This window comes from Tamandua tetradactyla, chromosome 4 (assembly GCF_023851605.1).
Source record: "Tamandua tetradactyla isolate mTamTet1 chromosome 4, mTamTet1.pri, whole genome shotgun sequence".
Classification (NCBI taxonomy): Eukaryota; Metazoa; Chordata; class Mammalia; order Pilosa; family Myrmecophagidae; genus Tamandua; species Tamandua tetradactyla.
This window is the reverse complement of record NC_135330.1, coordinates 168,951,636-168,968,979: the sequence shown is the minus strand read 5'-3', so window position 1 is coordinate 168,968,979 and position 17,344 is coordinate 168,951,636. Positions and strand designations below refer to the sequence as shown.

Here is a 17,344-nt window from a genome sequence, read left to right as displayed (position 1 = left end):
TTTTCCACATGCTTCGTGCTTTTTTACTCACTTTTTTTCTTTGCAACTGAGTTGAACCTTGATATTTCACTCATAGGGAAAAAAGTTCCAGCTTAATGCAGCTGGAAGACAATACTATCATCAAGAAATCCCATGAAGTGACAGGCAAATACATTTTTTTCTTTTATTTGACAATCTTTGCTCCACAGTTAAGAAAAGTTGAAAGATACAGAGTCTGCTTCAGTATCATAATTGTCCCCAGAAAAATGGTATGAAATCAAATGTTTTTTGTTGGCTTTGGGTTGGGGGAGGGGAAGGCGGGGAAGGGGGCGGGGAAAGAGGAAGGCATGCGTTGAAGGGGTGGGGGCTGGAGTCAAGAGAAAGAAAACACTTGGGGTCATTACTTCCTGCCAATTTTAGTTTCAAAAACGAATTCCTCCAACTTGCCAACAGCCCTCAACAAATTCTCATTGTCAGAATGAACACTTATCAAAAGTAGTTTCATTTGGGAAGGGTTTTTATGATACTAATAAAACTTTAAAGCTTCTCACTGCTGATGAATGTAGTTTTAAAAAAAAGTCTTAACGATATACAGCCATTTGAACAGCAATACTTATCTAGGAAAACAGCAAACCAAAGCAGTGACAAAAAAGAATTATTTAAGCCAATATTGAGTCTAATTTCAATCGACGAGACAACACAGGACAGTAGATTTAAACCAGACGGATGTAGGGTCTATGAGCAAGTTGAAGCAGAGAAGACTTCCAAATATGGTCTGAGTTAAATAGTGTGAGGAAATAGTAGCTTAGCAGTTGTCAGGTCAGATGGAAATAGAGTACCTACGACCCGTTTAAGACAGCTCTGTGGAGTCCTGATTGGCAGGCTTCGACTGCCAATAATGAGGCTAAGCTTAGACAAAAGCAAGAGAGAGCTTATGCTAGCTAAAGTGAGGATGATATAGCCAAGAGGGGCTCTTGGGTCCCCAACATGTCTTTGTCCACAGGGTAACATTCATCCAGGCACTCTGCCATGCCTTCTTTCTTCACCCATTAAATAGAATAATCCTGAAGGCGAAGGGCCCAAGTTAGCTCAGTATCATGATTCTGAAGCGATCTAGAGCAGCCAAGAGAACTATCTCCAGCCCTCTGGCAGTGTGTGCATTTAGAGCCATGGCCTCAGAGAAATCCAATCACGTTATGCTCAGTGTGGCCTGGACGGCTACAAACTCTGGACTGCTCCAACTTGTAAATATTTCTGCTGTGAGATTTTCTTTCAGTACTGCCAGTCAGGTTGGTGAAGGATCTTTCGGGAGAGAAAGGGAAATAAAGGAAATAAACTAGTCATTTGGGCTAAGATGCAGTTTTAAACTCGAATTATCTGAATAATCCTCTGCATTCTCCACTTTAATCAGCAGTCTGTGTTTAGGAACACAGGATCCCTGGCGATACCAACTTCCTAAATTGTTAATGTAGGTGTCAAACAAAATCTGATCCCTAAACTGTTTCGTTGTTTCATTTGGATTTGAAGGAGACTGCTTGCTCACAGCCTGTGATCTAAACCTATCTGTGATTTTATCTAAAGTCAGATTGCCATGGTTTCGGTGTCTTGTGAAATTGGCTGCAAATGAAGTACTGAATTCCAATTTTAGCCATTATCTGATTAATACTTTTCATTTTATAATAATGAGCAGTGAATACTCAGCATTTTATTTGACCTTTTTTTAAAAAAAATTTGGCTCAAAATTAAAAGCCATTTCATTCTGTACCTATCCAAAAAAAGATGATGGCTTTTGAGGTATATTTCCACACAACACCCTTATTAACAGGCTGTTGCTTGTTACAATTTACATAAACTAAGTGTGCATCCCTCTGGTATGTATCCCAAAATATCCAACAACTTCACTGAATTTATACCAACCAACAAGCATGTTGATTTTATTTTTTCCTTTTGGTATTTTAATGGTGAAATATGTTACTGTGCTAGCAAACACTAGCAAACACACCCATGCCATCTGTTTGGCCGAAAGGAAGGCAATTTCTAAGAACAATTAAGCTTAGTTCTGGGTGTTCAAGCTAGTGAGAGTCACATTCTACCGTGTCATGGGAAGAAAGAAATTCTGTTATCTCTTGCCTTCTCTCTTCCTCTGTCTCTTTCTAATCACCTTACTTCTTCTTGTCATCTCCTCCTAGCATCTCTCTCATCTCCATCACCTTACTCCCTTTCACACTTTCATTCTCATTTTATTTAGCTCCTGTTTGCGCCTGACCATCTTCTGATTTCCACCTTGTTAGGTGGATTAGTAAGAAGCAGACTGGCAGACAGCGTCTCCTCAGAATAGCTCTCTGGGAGATCTGGGGGAGATTACTGGGAGGTAAGTGCTTTCCGAGGAAAGAAGGAAAAAGAAACTAAAGCAAAAAGACCACTCAGAAAAGAACTTTTTTGGGGGTCTTACGTTCTGGGAGCAAAACAAGTTGTTCAAAATGAGGTTTAAAAGGAACTACATTCTAAATGTGTTAACGCAACATGACAACTTTTCTAAATAGTTCTCAATGTGGAATGAACTTACTCCGCCAAGATCTGACAAGCTGGGAAAGATTGAATAATGGAATTAAAGCCTTTATTAACAGTTACATTAGATCTTGGAAGAGGCGAATTACCATAGTGTGTTCTGCAACATGTTTAATTCCAGAGGTAAATTCTGGAGTGCACGGGTCACAAAGAAAGTTGGCATAGTTTAGATTCTTCACAGGTCCCTGTTCTAAAAGTGGCATCACCAAAGTTCCCACCTTTCATCGATATTTCGTGCCATGGGCTGCTCGGTGCAGCGGACCAGTGGCTAATAAACTTGTCCTTATACATAAGCCACTGTATTATGTGACTCTGTCTGGGCCAGGAACCAAGGCGTGCTATGATTTCAGAGACCGGATTCTTATCACCTGGGTGAGAGGCATGCTCAGGTGACGTAAGAAAGCGGATAAATCAACCGTCACCAAGACCTGCAGACTCCAAAATTAAAGAAGAAAATATGTGTGCAGTTGGTTCAATTGGCACCCATTAAAGCTAATAACTAATCATCCTTGCGAGTTTCTAGCTCAGAATTATCAAATCTGCAAAGAAAACAACATCCGTCCACTTTTACACTCCAGTGGAAGAGGTGGTCCCTCGCGGCAGGGCAGCACAGTCTCGCCATCTGGAGAATAAATCGAGTGTGAAGTACAGTATAGTTTGGGACCAAGCTCCGTGGCGGCAGCTCAGCAGTCAGTTCATTAGTTCCAAACTTCCAGGGATTAGAGCGGCATCAATTCTACTGTCGAATAGGATGAGACAGACAGGATACGAGATTCAAGGAGGATTGTGACAACCAAGAGGAGCCCCTTGGGTTTATTTATAAAACTACAAAGTATAAGCATACTCAAATAAGTGCCTTAAATAATAGCATTATCACAGTTTCATAACATCTGAATTAACACCTTTTCCTCCTCTCTCTCCTCCCCACTCAAACGCTGTATGTTAATGTTTAGTAGTTTTCAGAGGAAATCGTAAAGAGGTCATTTTATACAACCCTAGATGCAACAGGAGCAAGAGATTAATACAAAGGAACTTACGCAGACTAACTGAGTTTTGGTAATTAAGAAATACGAAGAGACTTTTTAGACCCCAGGGAGGTACATAACTGTGGTGATTAAAAATAGAACAATTAGTACTTTCATCCTATAACAGGCAGATTGCCATGCCACATATTAAAAAACACTTGTAAATTGTGTCCTTTCTGAATTTGTCCATCTTGTCTCATTCCCATTTTATTTCATTTATAAGATGGTGTCATAGGCATTGAGTGATCAAAAAATTTGAGAAGTCCCCAATATCAGCAAGTACATGAAAATCTTTTTGAAAAGTTCGAGATCAAGTATGGTTTAAAAAAAAATCCGAGTGAACTGTTCCATTTCAGGATCTCTGTTTTCTATAACTTCTTTTAAGACATTTATATTAAAAACAGAAGTGCTTTAACATAAAACATGTCATTACTAGTAAAATATGGTATCATTTTTCTTTAAAATGTATAAAAACCCATTATAATAATCCCAGAGACTGTTTTAGTGACAGCATTGAAAAAGAGACAAATAAAAAATTCTAACTGATTATTACAACCCAGTAGTGCTTTTTATGCAAGGTGACATTGTTGAGTTTTCTATCACATTGTTTTTTCTACATGAAAAAGAAATCTTAATTTATCTGTTTTTGAAAAAGAAAATCCACAATATCGAACATACTATGTTTAATGGTTTAAAAATGTATTCATTGATTCATTCCACAAACTATGATGTGCCAAACATTCTTCTCTTTATTCTGAAAACATAGATTTTGTCAAAGCAAAGTTTTTAATGTGCTAATCGTGAAAGACACATTAAAGCACAAATTTACAGTAAAACGCAACATCAGCTTTCTTTCAAAGGGTGAAGAAGATTCAAGAAGTGTATGGATGGGTAACTCATAATATGTAATTGGTTATTTCTACCCTTCAGAGATTTAATTGAAAAGGAGAAAAACCCACAAAGATAAACACTAAAATACAATAAATCTATGAAAAGACTGTTTATATCCCCAAGCAATTAAAACTATTTTTTTTTAAAGATTAAAACACAATGAAATTGAAGGGGGTCAAGCCTTTAAAATGTTGATAGTTTTTGGAACTGATTGATGTGTATGTAGAAGCTCTCTTTACCTTTGTGTGTATCTGAACATTTCCATAATAAAAAGTTAAAAACTAAGTCTTAAATGTCATTTTACTTCTTATTTGTGGGAAATAAGTTTGGGGAAGTTATTGTTAGGCTTATGATTTTTTTATAATGGCTTTATTGAGATATAATTTTACATACTAGAAAATTCAACCATTTAAAGTATACAATTCAATGGTTTTTAATCTACCCATAATCATTTATAGACCATTTTCATCACTCCAGAAAGAAATTGCGACGGGGAGCCAGGGTCAGGGGAGGGAATGGGGAGTTAATTCTTTATCGGTACAGGGTTTCTGTTCAGGGTGACGGAAGTGTTGGTGACGGATGCTGGTGAGGGTAGCACAACAGTATGAATGTTGTCAACACCACTGAGTTACATATCTGAATCTGGTTAAAAAGGGGGAAATTTTAGGAGGTATATACATTGCTAGAATAAGAATTTTAAAACCCACAACCATAGGAATGTACGACACAGTGAACCTAATATAAACTATGGACCATGGTTAACAGTACATTTATAATAATATATTCTCATCAATTGTAAGAAAGGTACCACACTAATGAAAAGTGTTCGAAGTAAGGGTGAGTGTATGGAAATTCCATATTTTCTGCCTGATCTTTCTGTAAACCTATAGTATGTCTAATAAAAAAAAATTGTAAGAAAAGAAAAAAATTCAAATAAATATGATAAATAGAAAAGCAGGGAAATGATAAACACAAAATTCAGGATAATGATTTCTTCGAGGGTGAGGCGGTAAATTAGGGTGGGTACACAACAGACTTTGAAAGTAAAGTTTATATTCTACTTCTAAACTTTGTGGTGGTGTGTGGATGCTCATTGTATCATTATATTTTATTCCTTTCATATCTATTCAGTCTTAAAAAAAATCAATTTAAAAGTAATTATAATTTCACCACCTGGAGATACCTGCAGCTACTTCGTCAAGTAGATCCTTCTCTATTTTTTTGTGAGTTAAAAAAAATTTGAGTAATTCAGCAATACTGTTCTGCAGCCTGCTTTTCTATAATACCTTGAACCCTTACCTTGTCAATAAATGTTTTTCACCAGTAAATAAAAGAAAGAAAAAACTTGTATACCTTTTAGCATCATTCCCTGTTTCTCCCAGTCCCCAGCCCTAGGACAATCACTACTACACTTTCTGTCTCTACAGATTTCCCAATTCTGGACATTTCATATAGATGGAATCATACAACTTGTGACTTTTGTAACCGGCTTCTTTTACTTAGCATAATGTTTCCAAGGTTCATCTATGTTGTAGCATGTATCAGAATTTCATTCCTTTTTATTGGCAAATAATGTTCCACTTTGTGGATATACCACATTTTATTGTCTATTCCTCAGTTGACGGATATTGGTTTGTTTCTACTTTTGGGCTATTCAGAATAAATACTATGAACATTCATGTACAAGTTTTTGTTTGAACACCTGTTTTCATTTCTCAGGTGTATACACTTAAGAGTGAGTGGAATTGTTAGTTATACTATCTATAACTTTTGGAAGAACCACCAAAGTTTTCCACAGCAGTTGCATCATTTTCCATTCCCACCAGCCACGTATGAGGGTTCCAATTTCTCCACATTCCCAATATCTTTTTTGATTATAGCTATCCTAGTGGCTGTGAAGTAGTAATTTATTGTGGTTTGGATTTGCATTTCCTTAGTTACTAATGATGTTGTACATCTTTTCATGTGCCTTCTGGCCATTTGTATATCTTCTTTAGAGAAATGTCTATAACAGAGCTTCAGCCCATTTTAAAATAGAATTATTTGTCTTTTTATTATTGAGTCATAAGAGTTCTTTATTCTAGATACAAGTCCCTTATCAGATATATGATTTACAAATAGTTTTCCATTCTATGGGTTCTCTTACTTTCTTGTGATTCTTGGAATCATAAATGTTTTTAATTATGACAAAATCCAATTCATTCTATTTATCTTTTGTTGCTTGAACTTTTGGTGTCATAGCTAAGAAATTTTTGCCTAATCCAAGATCTGGAAGATTTACCTATCTTCTATGCTTACTTCCAAGAATTTTATAGTTTGACCTCTTTCATTTAGGTTTTTGATCCATTTTGAGTTGTTTTGTTTGTGGTGTGAGGTCGGGGTCTTCTGATATTTTTATTTTGTGTTTTCAGCCTTTATTTTTCAACAGAACACAAAGCCCCTGGGAAGAGAAAACTCAAGTGGAAAAAAAGGCAGGGCTTACTTTCCTCAGCCTCTGCACTCAGAGGTGCCCCAGCAAGCACATCTCTGGTGGCTGCTGGCTGGCAATTGGCTTTCCTGCAGCCACAGCCCATCAGTCACCTGCCCGGACTCTCTTCCTGCTTTACCTTGTCCTTTCCCCACCTCCTCCTCCCCTGCATGTACCAGGCCTCACCTTTCTTTCTGGATCCTGCCACACATCCTCATGGGCCTCTGAGGAGCCTGAAACCTAAAACCATAGAGAAATGCAGAGGTGGTGCTCAGAAGATGCCCTCGCGGGCATTTGCCACCTACGCTTTTCACATTTCTTGTCAACTTTGTGATCTAGAAGTATGGCTTTGAGGAACACAACTTTTTAAAAAAGACAAAGTATTTACCTACCAAAGGCATGTTTTTCCTTCCCCAACACCAGTAACAACCACCACATGGATATTTAACTGTAGGGCTCTGGACTCTGTAAGCTCGAGGCTCTTCCCACTCTTATGATTTTATTTATTCTCATTTGTTGCTTGTTCTCACAGTGGGCAAGTGTTATCATGTGTGTAGCAGGGTGGCAGCGGCACAGGGGCAATGAGATTTATTCCGGGCAGGGCTCTTGGTGCGTGGAGGAATGAGGTGCTTTGGCATGCTCTCTCTGAGGGGCCGTGAGCCTTGTACACACGACTGGAAAGATCCAGAGGAAAAAATGAAAACTCCATCACTCATTTATATATTTCAGGCCAAACAAACTAATAACCCTTCCATAACTGGCGTGATTTGTCCTTTCCTCTTAGCATGTCTGTGATCCTGAGGAGAAAACTTTCTGAGTACTGTCCCCCAATTCTGCCTGATGTTACTGCTCTGGTACCTTTTAAACTTTTTAACCAATAGGAGATGGACTGATCAAATACCAGGAGCTGGGAAAAGCCACAGGGAGAGAGGAAACATGTATAAATCTTGTCCTGTTGAATCTAGGGACTTATAGACTAGTTGTGGCAATGAAAGGCATAGAGACATAAGTGAGGAATCAGGGGTGGTAGGAATCATGAGGGTTTAGAGACAGCCCTTCAGGTTGAGATGGGCAAGGGCTTCTGTGAGGGACTGGCCTGAAGCTGGAGCAGGATTTCAATAGGCAGAGAGGAGGGGGGTACACCAGCAGGGAGCCAGAACTGGGTAAGAGGTAGAGGCAGAGATAGTGAATAACAAAAAGCCGATGGTAAGGAAGGGACTTGAGCCAGGAGATGGACAGAAAAACAAAGGAGATTCCAAAGGGGCAGGTGTGGGCCAGTGATTTAGAAACATAAGGCCTGAGGCTTTGTTATATAGGAAGAGAAAAGGGGTGAAGGTGGTAATGAGACACTAATCCCATTTCAGTTCAAAAAGTGTCTCTGGAGAAGTTGTGCTGTGTTCCTCACTGTGGATTTGGAAAAGAGCCCCCGCCTATACCCCCTATCCTCAGTGCCTGGGGGAGAAGGCCTCCACTAGATCCCGCCTTGCCCATGAGGTCCTTCCTTCTCCATCCCTGGGGACGTTGAGGCCACGCTTTTGTCTCAAGGGGGAGGGACTCTGGTCCAAGAATGACTCAATTTTGTCTTTGGGATGGGTCCTTGCACATGGGTTTCCCATTTGGGAGAGTCACAATACAGGACATGAAAACAAAACTGGAAACTACCCAGTGAAGTGAAACTGCGGCCCCACCTCTCCTCACCGCTCCTTCTGATTGGTCTCCCTCTCCCCAGAAGGCAGCTAGTTTCTCCCACCATGCAAAGTACAGCCTAAAGCAACACTGCTCTCTCCCTGGCTGTATTTGTGTTTCATGACTTCTCTGGGTTAGAGGAGGTAATTAACTGTTTTGGTTTAAAAGCCCTCCTGTTGGGTTGCAGTCTGCGTGGGAGAATAAAAGTAAACAAGAGAAGGGGAACAGTGTCATCAAAGGACTTTGCACCTACCTTTCTTTATTATGAAGATGAAAAATGCAGGGTTTGCCACAGGTGCCACGGATTATCTGTACAGGGCAGACTGCACGGCTCTTCATTCTTTATAACAGTCAATCAAGGGTGATCGGTTCATAATTTAATGAGGCAGCCTTGCCACAGTTCCAGATACACATCTCAACCTGAGCAGTTTTCCAGTGAAGCTCACAGTTTTTCGGCAGGTGACTTCCTTAAGTGCTCACACTTGAGATACATTGATCCAAATTCTCCCCTTTGTGTAAATATCAAGAATCAACCTAAAAACAAGTGCTTTTTCCTCCACTTCCATGGAGGGAAACATTTACTCTCCCAGCCACCACCAATTTTGGAGGCAATTGGGCCCTGCTTCTCTCCAAGGCTGCACAGAGGTAGGTATAAATGAGCCTGCCCGCACCCGCCTTGCCGCTGGAGACGCCTGTTTGCGTGCCAGCTGCTTCGACAACACTTCTCTAAGGTGGTGACACAAAGAATCTTGTCTCCATAAGTGTATGGTTATAAAAGTTTACAGATAGAAGTATAAATGTCTAACGAAGAGGCAAACAGCCTCGTAATTAAAACAAACCAAGCAAATGCTAATTTCGGCTAGCTGCAAGATGAAGTCCTTGACTTGCCTTCCCGAGGAAGCTTTGCCCTGCATGGCAGAGCTACACCGCACAGGAGATTCCTTAGATTCGTTAGTGTTAATTAGTCTTCCTGGAAGCCATGAATGAAGAAATCAGGCCGACATGAGCAATGTGCTGGCATAAATAGAACACAAAGAAATATTTCTTCCAGGTGCATTAAACTGGATCAGTTATTTTCACAAACTATTTGGAAAGTAGGTGAGGTTTTAAAACTAAAAAGAAGAAAAACTCCCCTGTTTTCCGTTGATTACCCCTTTGTATATTTTGATTCTTGTTGCTCAAATATACACTCCTACCCTCATTTTCTAGTAGCTCATCTTTCATTTCAGGGTCATTTGTTTGTTTAGCTTCCTAATTATTTCATGAAGAAAATCATGATCAGAAGAAATGGCTTCGTTTCTTTTAGGTGGCAAGTCTATAGTTATTTTAAAGGGTAGAACTCTTTCACCCTCCTCATCTATTTTTTCCTCTAAAATCAACAAGGGAAAAGAAAAGAATAATATAATGTGGAAAAATGGAAAAATTGAGGCAGGTAATGGTCATTAGCACATCTTGCTTTTTAAAAACAGTAGATCCTGTTTGTTGAGAACTGTGGTTTGTTTACAGCCAAAGGCCCTTCTCAACCACAAGCCACATAGGAGGGGCTTCCTTTGCAGCCCACTGCCGTGGTCCTTCTCAACCACGTAACTTAGAAAAAATGGCAGAATCCAGTGTCATCTTCCCAGCTCACGAGCACGAGGAACGCCAGATCTTCTATAATTAAATGTTTTCCTAGAGAAATGCTAATAAAAACAATGCGATGGCTGGCACCGAGCTTGATTTTTCATTGCATTTTACACCTTTTCCTCTTGCCAGCTCTTCACATTGACGTTCTCGGCAGCTTCATTCCTTTACTGATGCCAGGCAGACTCGCTGCAGAATGACTTGGGCTTTCTTCCCTATTTTTTGTGCCCAGTAAATTTTCATAAAGCATTTAACGTGAGAACAAGCAGGTTAATTTACCATGCCAGGCTCTCTGAAGGCTCCCTGCCACACTGCCATGTTTCGACTTTTGAGTCAGAGGCCTCAGTCCCAGTGGCAAGAACTCTTGCCAGAGCCTTCTTTACACAGACACCAGGTGTGATTTAGCATAACAGATTGTGTGGACATTCAACGGCTTCTATAAACCATGCATCAAAACTAAATTGTAACCTTCATACAAGATGAAGGTAAAAGTCTCATGGGCTACAAGTTCTGCCAGGAAAGGCCTCTGGACATATAGAAAAGGGAAAATCACCCCACCTTGCAACACAGGCCTGGTTTTATTAACACTTACAGGCTTCTTAACGATATCAGTACCTTGTTCAAGTCCTCAGTCATACATATCGCAATACTGGTTTCCTCTAACGATACGCAGGCAATGAGAACTAGGATTTTTTCTTAACATATAGAGGATATGCAAAAAATGGAATTTTAAGAACATTTAAAAACTCACTGAATCCAGCCTTTGAGGTATATCAAGTCAATTGCTTAAACTATGCATGAAACCTTGGTTGACAGTGACTTTGAACGTTGATGCTCCAGGGTTCAGCTCTCATGGCAATACGGATGCTGTTTGGGGAAGATTTTCAGGGAAGAAGCCAAGCTGTGTGGTCACCACAGAATAGAGATCAGAGATGAGAAAAGTATGTTCCCTGAAGACAAATTTGGAGGGCTTAGAGAAAAGGATAAGGCCCAAAACTGAGGCACAGGTCATCTGTTAGAGTGGCTGAAGTCAAATGAGGATACACAAGAAGATTTTAGGACAAGCTTGGCAAACACAATAGCCTGGAATCACCAGCCCTTTACCACTGCTGTGGGGCAATTTAATGCTTAATGACGTACAGTTAGTAAATGGGAAGGGCCAGTGGCATCCTGATGCCAAGGAATATGGCTCTGGGCTTTGGGATGAAGTATGTGTGCCCGCCCAGACATTCAGAATCCTATGATGATGGTGTAAATGTACGTACAATTCTTTTTTTACTTTTCAAAGAGCTCTGTTGCTTACGATCTCATTTGCTTTAATGACAGCCCTGTGGTATACACAGGACACATTTTATTATCTACATTTGCCAAACAGAGGTCAGGAGGCTCACCCAGAGGTCACACAGCTAGCCAGCAGCTAAGGTGAAACAGAACTCACCTGTCAGGCTTCCAACCTTATACTGTCTCTAGAATTCCTTCTTGCACCCCAGAGTGTCTATGAGCTACCAAATAGTCTATAATAAACTTGTTTTTTTTTATACTTAAAGTCAGCAGAATAGATTCTGTGGTTTGCTATCAAGAACCCAGCCAACACAGAAATATTACACATGCATTCTGTCACCTGCCTTTCTTGCTCAATAGTAGGTAAAGTACATCGTTACATTGGGGGTAATCCTCAAAATCATTTTAAATGACTACACAGTGTTCTGCTGCATGGATTTGCCATAATTTATTTTATTAATTCTGCAGTTATTAAGAATTGAATTTCCCCCTTTTTTTTGCGTGTGTGCGCTATTCATTTATTCATCTCATTCAACAGATATTTACTGAATGCTCATTATGTGCCAGCTACTATTTTAGGTAATGGACATAACAGCTCACTGCCCACATGGGACTTACATTCCAGTCGGGAAACAGCTAATAAACAAGTAAACCAAAGAACAACTGCAGGCTGTGAAAAGATCTATGAAGAGAATAGAACTAAGTAACGGGCTAGGATAATAGTTACTTGTTATACCAAAATATTTATTTATTCACTTAAGGTCTCTAGTCTTATTTTCCCAGTAAATCCTCCTTTAGTCTTTGGTTTCATAAAGACTTTTGTTAAAGCTGTTCTTTAGTACAAAACGTAGTCAGTCCATGTTGGGAGCGGTGCTGGTGTTGCTTTAAATATGGCAGCGAAGATTGGGCACCTCTTTGAGGAGGTAACATTTGCCCTGATGTCTATAATATTATAAACAAAGCTGTAACAAATATCCTAGAATATTCGTCTTAGAACACCTGTCTAAATGTTCCTTTTATATAAACTCTAGAAGTGCAAATTGTAGGTCAAAATACAGGCTTGTTTTGATGTGAATACTGAAATTGCTTTCTAAAAAGGGCTGTACAACTTTGAACTCCCATTTCCTTGTGCCCACCTACTTGTGGTTGGTTCTGAACTCATACTAACTTGGCCTGTTTTCAAAAGCCTAGGACTGGGTGGGCCACCGTGGCTCAGCAGGCAGAGTTCTTGCCTGCCATGCCAGAGATCCGGGTTCAATTCCCAATGCCTGGCCATGCAAAAAAAAAAAACCACAAAAGCCCAGGACTGCAACTGCATTGAGCACAGGGAATATGTCTTGTAGCTCTTAGCTCCCCAGGGCCTGATCTAAAGGAAAACACCAGTAGCTGATCTCCTAGCACTGAAGAGAGCCCTCTACTCCAGATAATGGGAAGCGAGCCTGTCTATCTAACTTCAGATTTCTCATTTTATATGAAATCAGATTTTAAATTTCTAGAGAGTCTACTTTCCTATGAGCACTGTGGCATTCAGGTTGTTGGAATCTTCAGGAAGGTGGGAAGGCTTAGTATGCTCACTATCCCTCCCTAAAAACCACAAATAGCAACCTGATTCATATTTTTGTCCAATCCTAGAAAACTGAAAACCTGAATCTTGAATCAGTGCCTCAGCAGGAAAGGAAGGCTACAGGTTGCAGATGGCAAATTACTTACTGCAATCTGAAAGGGCCTATACTATCAGTACAAAATGTGTCCATGTTCCATTTCTTCCTTTGTCCATCTGCTGCCTTTATGGTTTAGGAGTAGGGATGATTTTAAAAATTAAAATTGTACTGCATGTAAGTGAATTTCTCAACCCGTATTTAATATGTTTTGGCAACAAATACTATCTTAATGCTGCTGAACTAGAAAGACAGAAGGGAACAAGAGGTTTCCCTACTTTTGTTCAGGTTGTATGTACATGTAGCCTTTTTTATAGGGTGTGGCTATGATTAAGGTGAGAGAATTATATATAGTGAGTATATAAAATAGAAATGATTTATTTATTGATTTTTCAAAGGGACAGAGAGAAGAAAGAAGGAACGAGGACTATAAGGAAGACAAGTTCCATAATGTTTCCTGGTTTCTCTGATTATCTTTGGTATGTTAGTCTTATTTCCCTTAGTAAACAGATGAGAAAAACTCACTGAGGTCAGGACCAAGATTTGAAGCCCTCAGAGTGCCTTGCATAGTGTGGGGCAAGCATTGCTACCCTACCTGGAGAATAAATACTTGTACTAGAAAGAGATCTGGGCTCTGTCTCTGTTTCTCTCTCTTGCATGCATATGCTATGTGAAAAATATGAAGTATTGTTTTTTCCATGCCAGGTTCTTGCCCACTATACCATCCTTAGGTATAGTGAATACCTTCTTATATTTTGCAAATATGAACAGTAATCTAAGAATAAGAAATACAGAGAATCAGAGTTGGGAGGGGTTTTCAAAATTATTCAAGTTTGAATAAATAAAATTTCAAAGTTATTTAAGAAGCTGCTGGCCAGGGCAGGACTCTCTTCTATCGTTTTGGCAGGTGATTTATCCAGCTTCTGCATTTCAAATATCTGAAGATGATAATTAAGTTTCCCTAAGGCTTTTTCTTAAACTTTTTCCTAGTTCTAATAATTGTCTCTCTGAAACCCTATGATATATTTTCAGCATCCTCTCCTCTCTGAGTTGCTCTCCTCTGGACATATCCATGTTTGGTGAAGCTTCTTTGAAATTATGGTGCCCAGAGAACAGAGGGGCTCCCAAATATTCTTTTTCTGTTTGTTATATCCAGCCTGTGAATGTATTACCCTCTGGCTGGCGATTACACTGCTGACTCATATGGATGTTGGTAAAAAGTTTCAGTTGATTACTACATTGGATTAACCCTGAATATACTCAAGTGCTTAACAACAGGGCTTTTACTGGAGTTTTCTTAAATACCAATTTTCTGCTTTTCAAAAAGGTTTTAAGAATGTTAAATGTTTAATCATTTATAGTAAGGTGGGAAGATTACCATATTTTTACAAAAGTCAGTCTTAAAATTCTTCTAAAGCTAACCAACAATATATGCATTCATATTTAAAGTAAATGACAAATGAGTGAATGATGAATGTGTTTTCCCTGGAGCAAACCAAATTCCAGATCCAGGCAAGAATAAAAGAAAATTAAAGGGGACCATGTTTTGAGGGTGGATGTGAGGACATCAGTTGTTAGAGTTAACTTTAAAGTCCAGGTTATGTGGTAGAGTGGCAAGAAAATCCAAGAGTGAGCAGAATACCTTAGAGGCTGGGGTTTGGAAGATATGGCAAAGGCAAACTGGACAACAGGGACAAAGGGCAGAGGAGGAGCTTTCATCAAAGAGGTCAATTTCAGGGTTTGAGAATTTGGGGATGAGACAATTTTGATAAAGGTGAGACCAAAGTGTCACCATGTCATCAGGGTATGTGTTGGAGAGCTGCAGCATACAGCGTACTGTAGGAAGTACTGTAGGAAGGGTGTGGCAGAGACTGCTAAGGGCTCTCTCCTCCTTTTGACTTTTAGCATGGCACATAGTCTATCACTTGAAGCCTGTCCCTTCCCAGATCCAGTTGTAGCTAGATTGCCAATGGAACAGATATGGTGCGTGCAACATGTAATTTCTTAAAAGATGCACTTGCCCTCCACTCTCTTTCTTTCCTCTAACAGGCTGGAATTCACCCATGGTGTGGTGAGGCAGGTTCAGCCATGCAGATAGAAGTCCTCATGACAAGGGGATGTCAGAGCAACAAGGTAGAAGCTCTGGGTGTCTGGATGACATCGAGGAAGAGTGCTGCCTACCACCAGTCCACTTACTACCTCTGGACTGTTAGGTGAGAGAGATATAAACTTCATTCTGCTTGAGCCAGGGCACCTTTGGGTCTTTCCTTGTAGCAGCTTATTAGGAGGAGCAAGAAAAAGGTTCAGGAAGATGTAACAATATAAAGATTGAATCCGCTACAAAGTACTGCGTCTGCATCCTCAGCATTGCCTGGTTAATTCTTTTTATTCTTCCTCTGTGTGTGTGTCGGGAGGAAGGAGGTGTGTTTCAGCAATGGCAGAAGGAAACATAAGAGGAACTAATGGGTGGAATTTTGGGGTGTGTGTATAGACCATTAGTTCAGTTTTACAAATGTTTCTGTAGGGTCTCAGTAAACACCTCTTGACCATCAAAAGTCTGAACCAATTACAAAATAAGACAAATAAGTCAGTAAGAGGTGAATCAAAATGTCTCCTTTATTTCTGATAAAAGCTAAGTTGAGGATACCATTTAGTGATTGAGTTATATTGGCTTTCCAGTATTGAGCCCTAGAATTAGACTGACTTCTCCATCTGGCAGAACAGGATTGGAGCCTAGGAGAGCAGGGAAGAATGCATGCTCTGTGTGGCAGGGAGATCGTCTTTGGGGTTCCTACAGGCCACTTGAGAAGACCTTATGATTTTAACTCTCAGAAGCCCCCAAATGGCAGAATTGTGTCGTCTATTCTAGGACAGGACCTACTCTTACACCCCTCCTGGGTTCTGTGGTAACTAGGAACCCTAGCATATCATTACTTCACTGAGAGCCCATTACTTCCTGGGCTCTCCTGATCTTTACTGGGATGGCAACCTCAGAAGAGACACAGCCTGTTTTTCCCCCAAGACTCTTATAGGACTAAGGAGTCTCCCATTCCTTTTAGAGCACCTGTAGGTGTATGAACTAGACACTTGCCAGAAGGTTTCCTTGCTGGGGAACCCTTCTCTACATTGTACAGTTAACCATGCCCAGTCTCTCTCCAGGAATTACCCTGCCTAGGAAGGCAAGGCTTGAAGAACCCAAGTGTTCTCATAACAAGCAACAGAATAGCCTTTGGTTGTCACATACTTGATGCTCAGGGGCTCTGGCAGTGCCAAGTACCTATGGGCTTAGGGACAGTTTTGTTGGTATATATGTTGGGGGAGCTGTTAAATTACCTCTGCTGGCTATTCTAATGACATGTATTGATTCATCCATTGCATCTTTAGATTGTCCTTTCCCATAAGCTGGGGAAAATGGCTTTATTACTTTCTATGCCATTATGTAGCCATGGCAGTAATTCAAAGAATCTACTATAATGTAAAATTTAGGGCTTAATCCTTCTTTCTCTTTAAACAATAAGAATTGGTAGAATAAATACATATAAACTATTTAATGAAGTAATATTTTGACAATATTCGAGTTCTGTTAAACTTTTCCATGAACATATTAATAGCAATATAATGGATTCTTTTTTCTTTCTTTCCTTTTCTCCATCTCTCCTTCCTCCCTTTCTTCCTCCTTCTCCCCCCACTTCCCTTTTTTTTCCTCTTTAACAGATTTTATCTGATGTATTCCAAATTAACCTCCATTGCTGGTAAAAGAGGCTGTGATTGAAGTTTTGCTCCTACTCCATGACTACCAGAAACTGAAGGTTATTATGAAATCCACTCCCCTAACTCTGGCTTTGACAAGTGGAAAATGGCCAGCTTTCCATGTCCACTGAAGAGATAAGTTCTTGCAACCAGGTGAATGATCCTTGAGGACTGTATGTTGAATGAAATGTCAGAAACAAAAAGACAAATATTATCACATCTCACTCATATACACCAACTGTGATATAAAAAACTCGGTGAACTGAAGTCGAGAGAACGGGTTATTAGGATGGGACCTTTTGTAAAGGGTCCTAGATTGTAAGTTCTTATAGCGGTCACATATATTCAGGAGTTGTAACTCTTATTTCTAAATTCTGACATACTGAGCTAATTGTATATAACCTGGTCATTCCCAG

At 39.8% G+C, this 17,344-nt stretch overlaps 1 protein-coding gene across 2 annotated transcripts in view; it reads right to left on the bottom strand.

Annotated features, from left to right (window-relative positions):
- Positions 1-17,344, bottom strand: part of CLYBL (citramalyl-CoA lyase) — a 291,846-nt gene that overhangs the window by 33,321 nt on the left and 241,181 nt on the right. The window contains exon 3 of one of the 2 annotated variants that reach the window (XM_077158586.1): positions 7,117-7,170. The exons of the other annotated variant lie outside the window; for it this stretch is intronic. Within the exon in view, the coding sequence (XP_077014701.1) occupies positions 7,117-7,170 (54 nt within the window). The remainder of the gene's footprint in view (positions 1-7,116; positions 7,171-17,344) is intronic. 2 annotated transcript variants of the gene reach the window in all.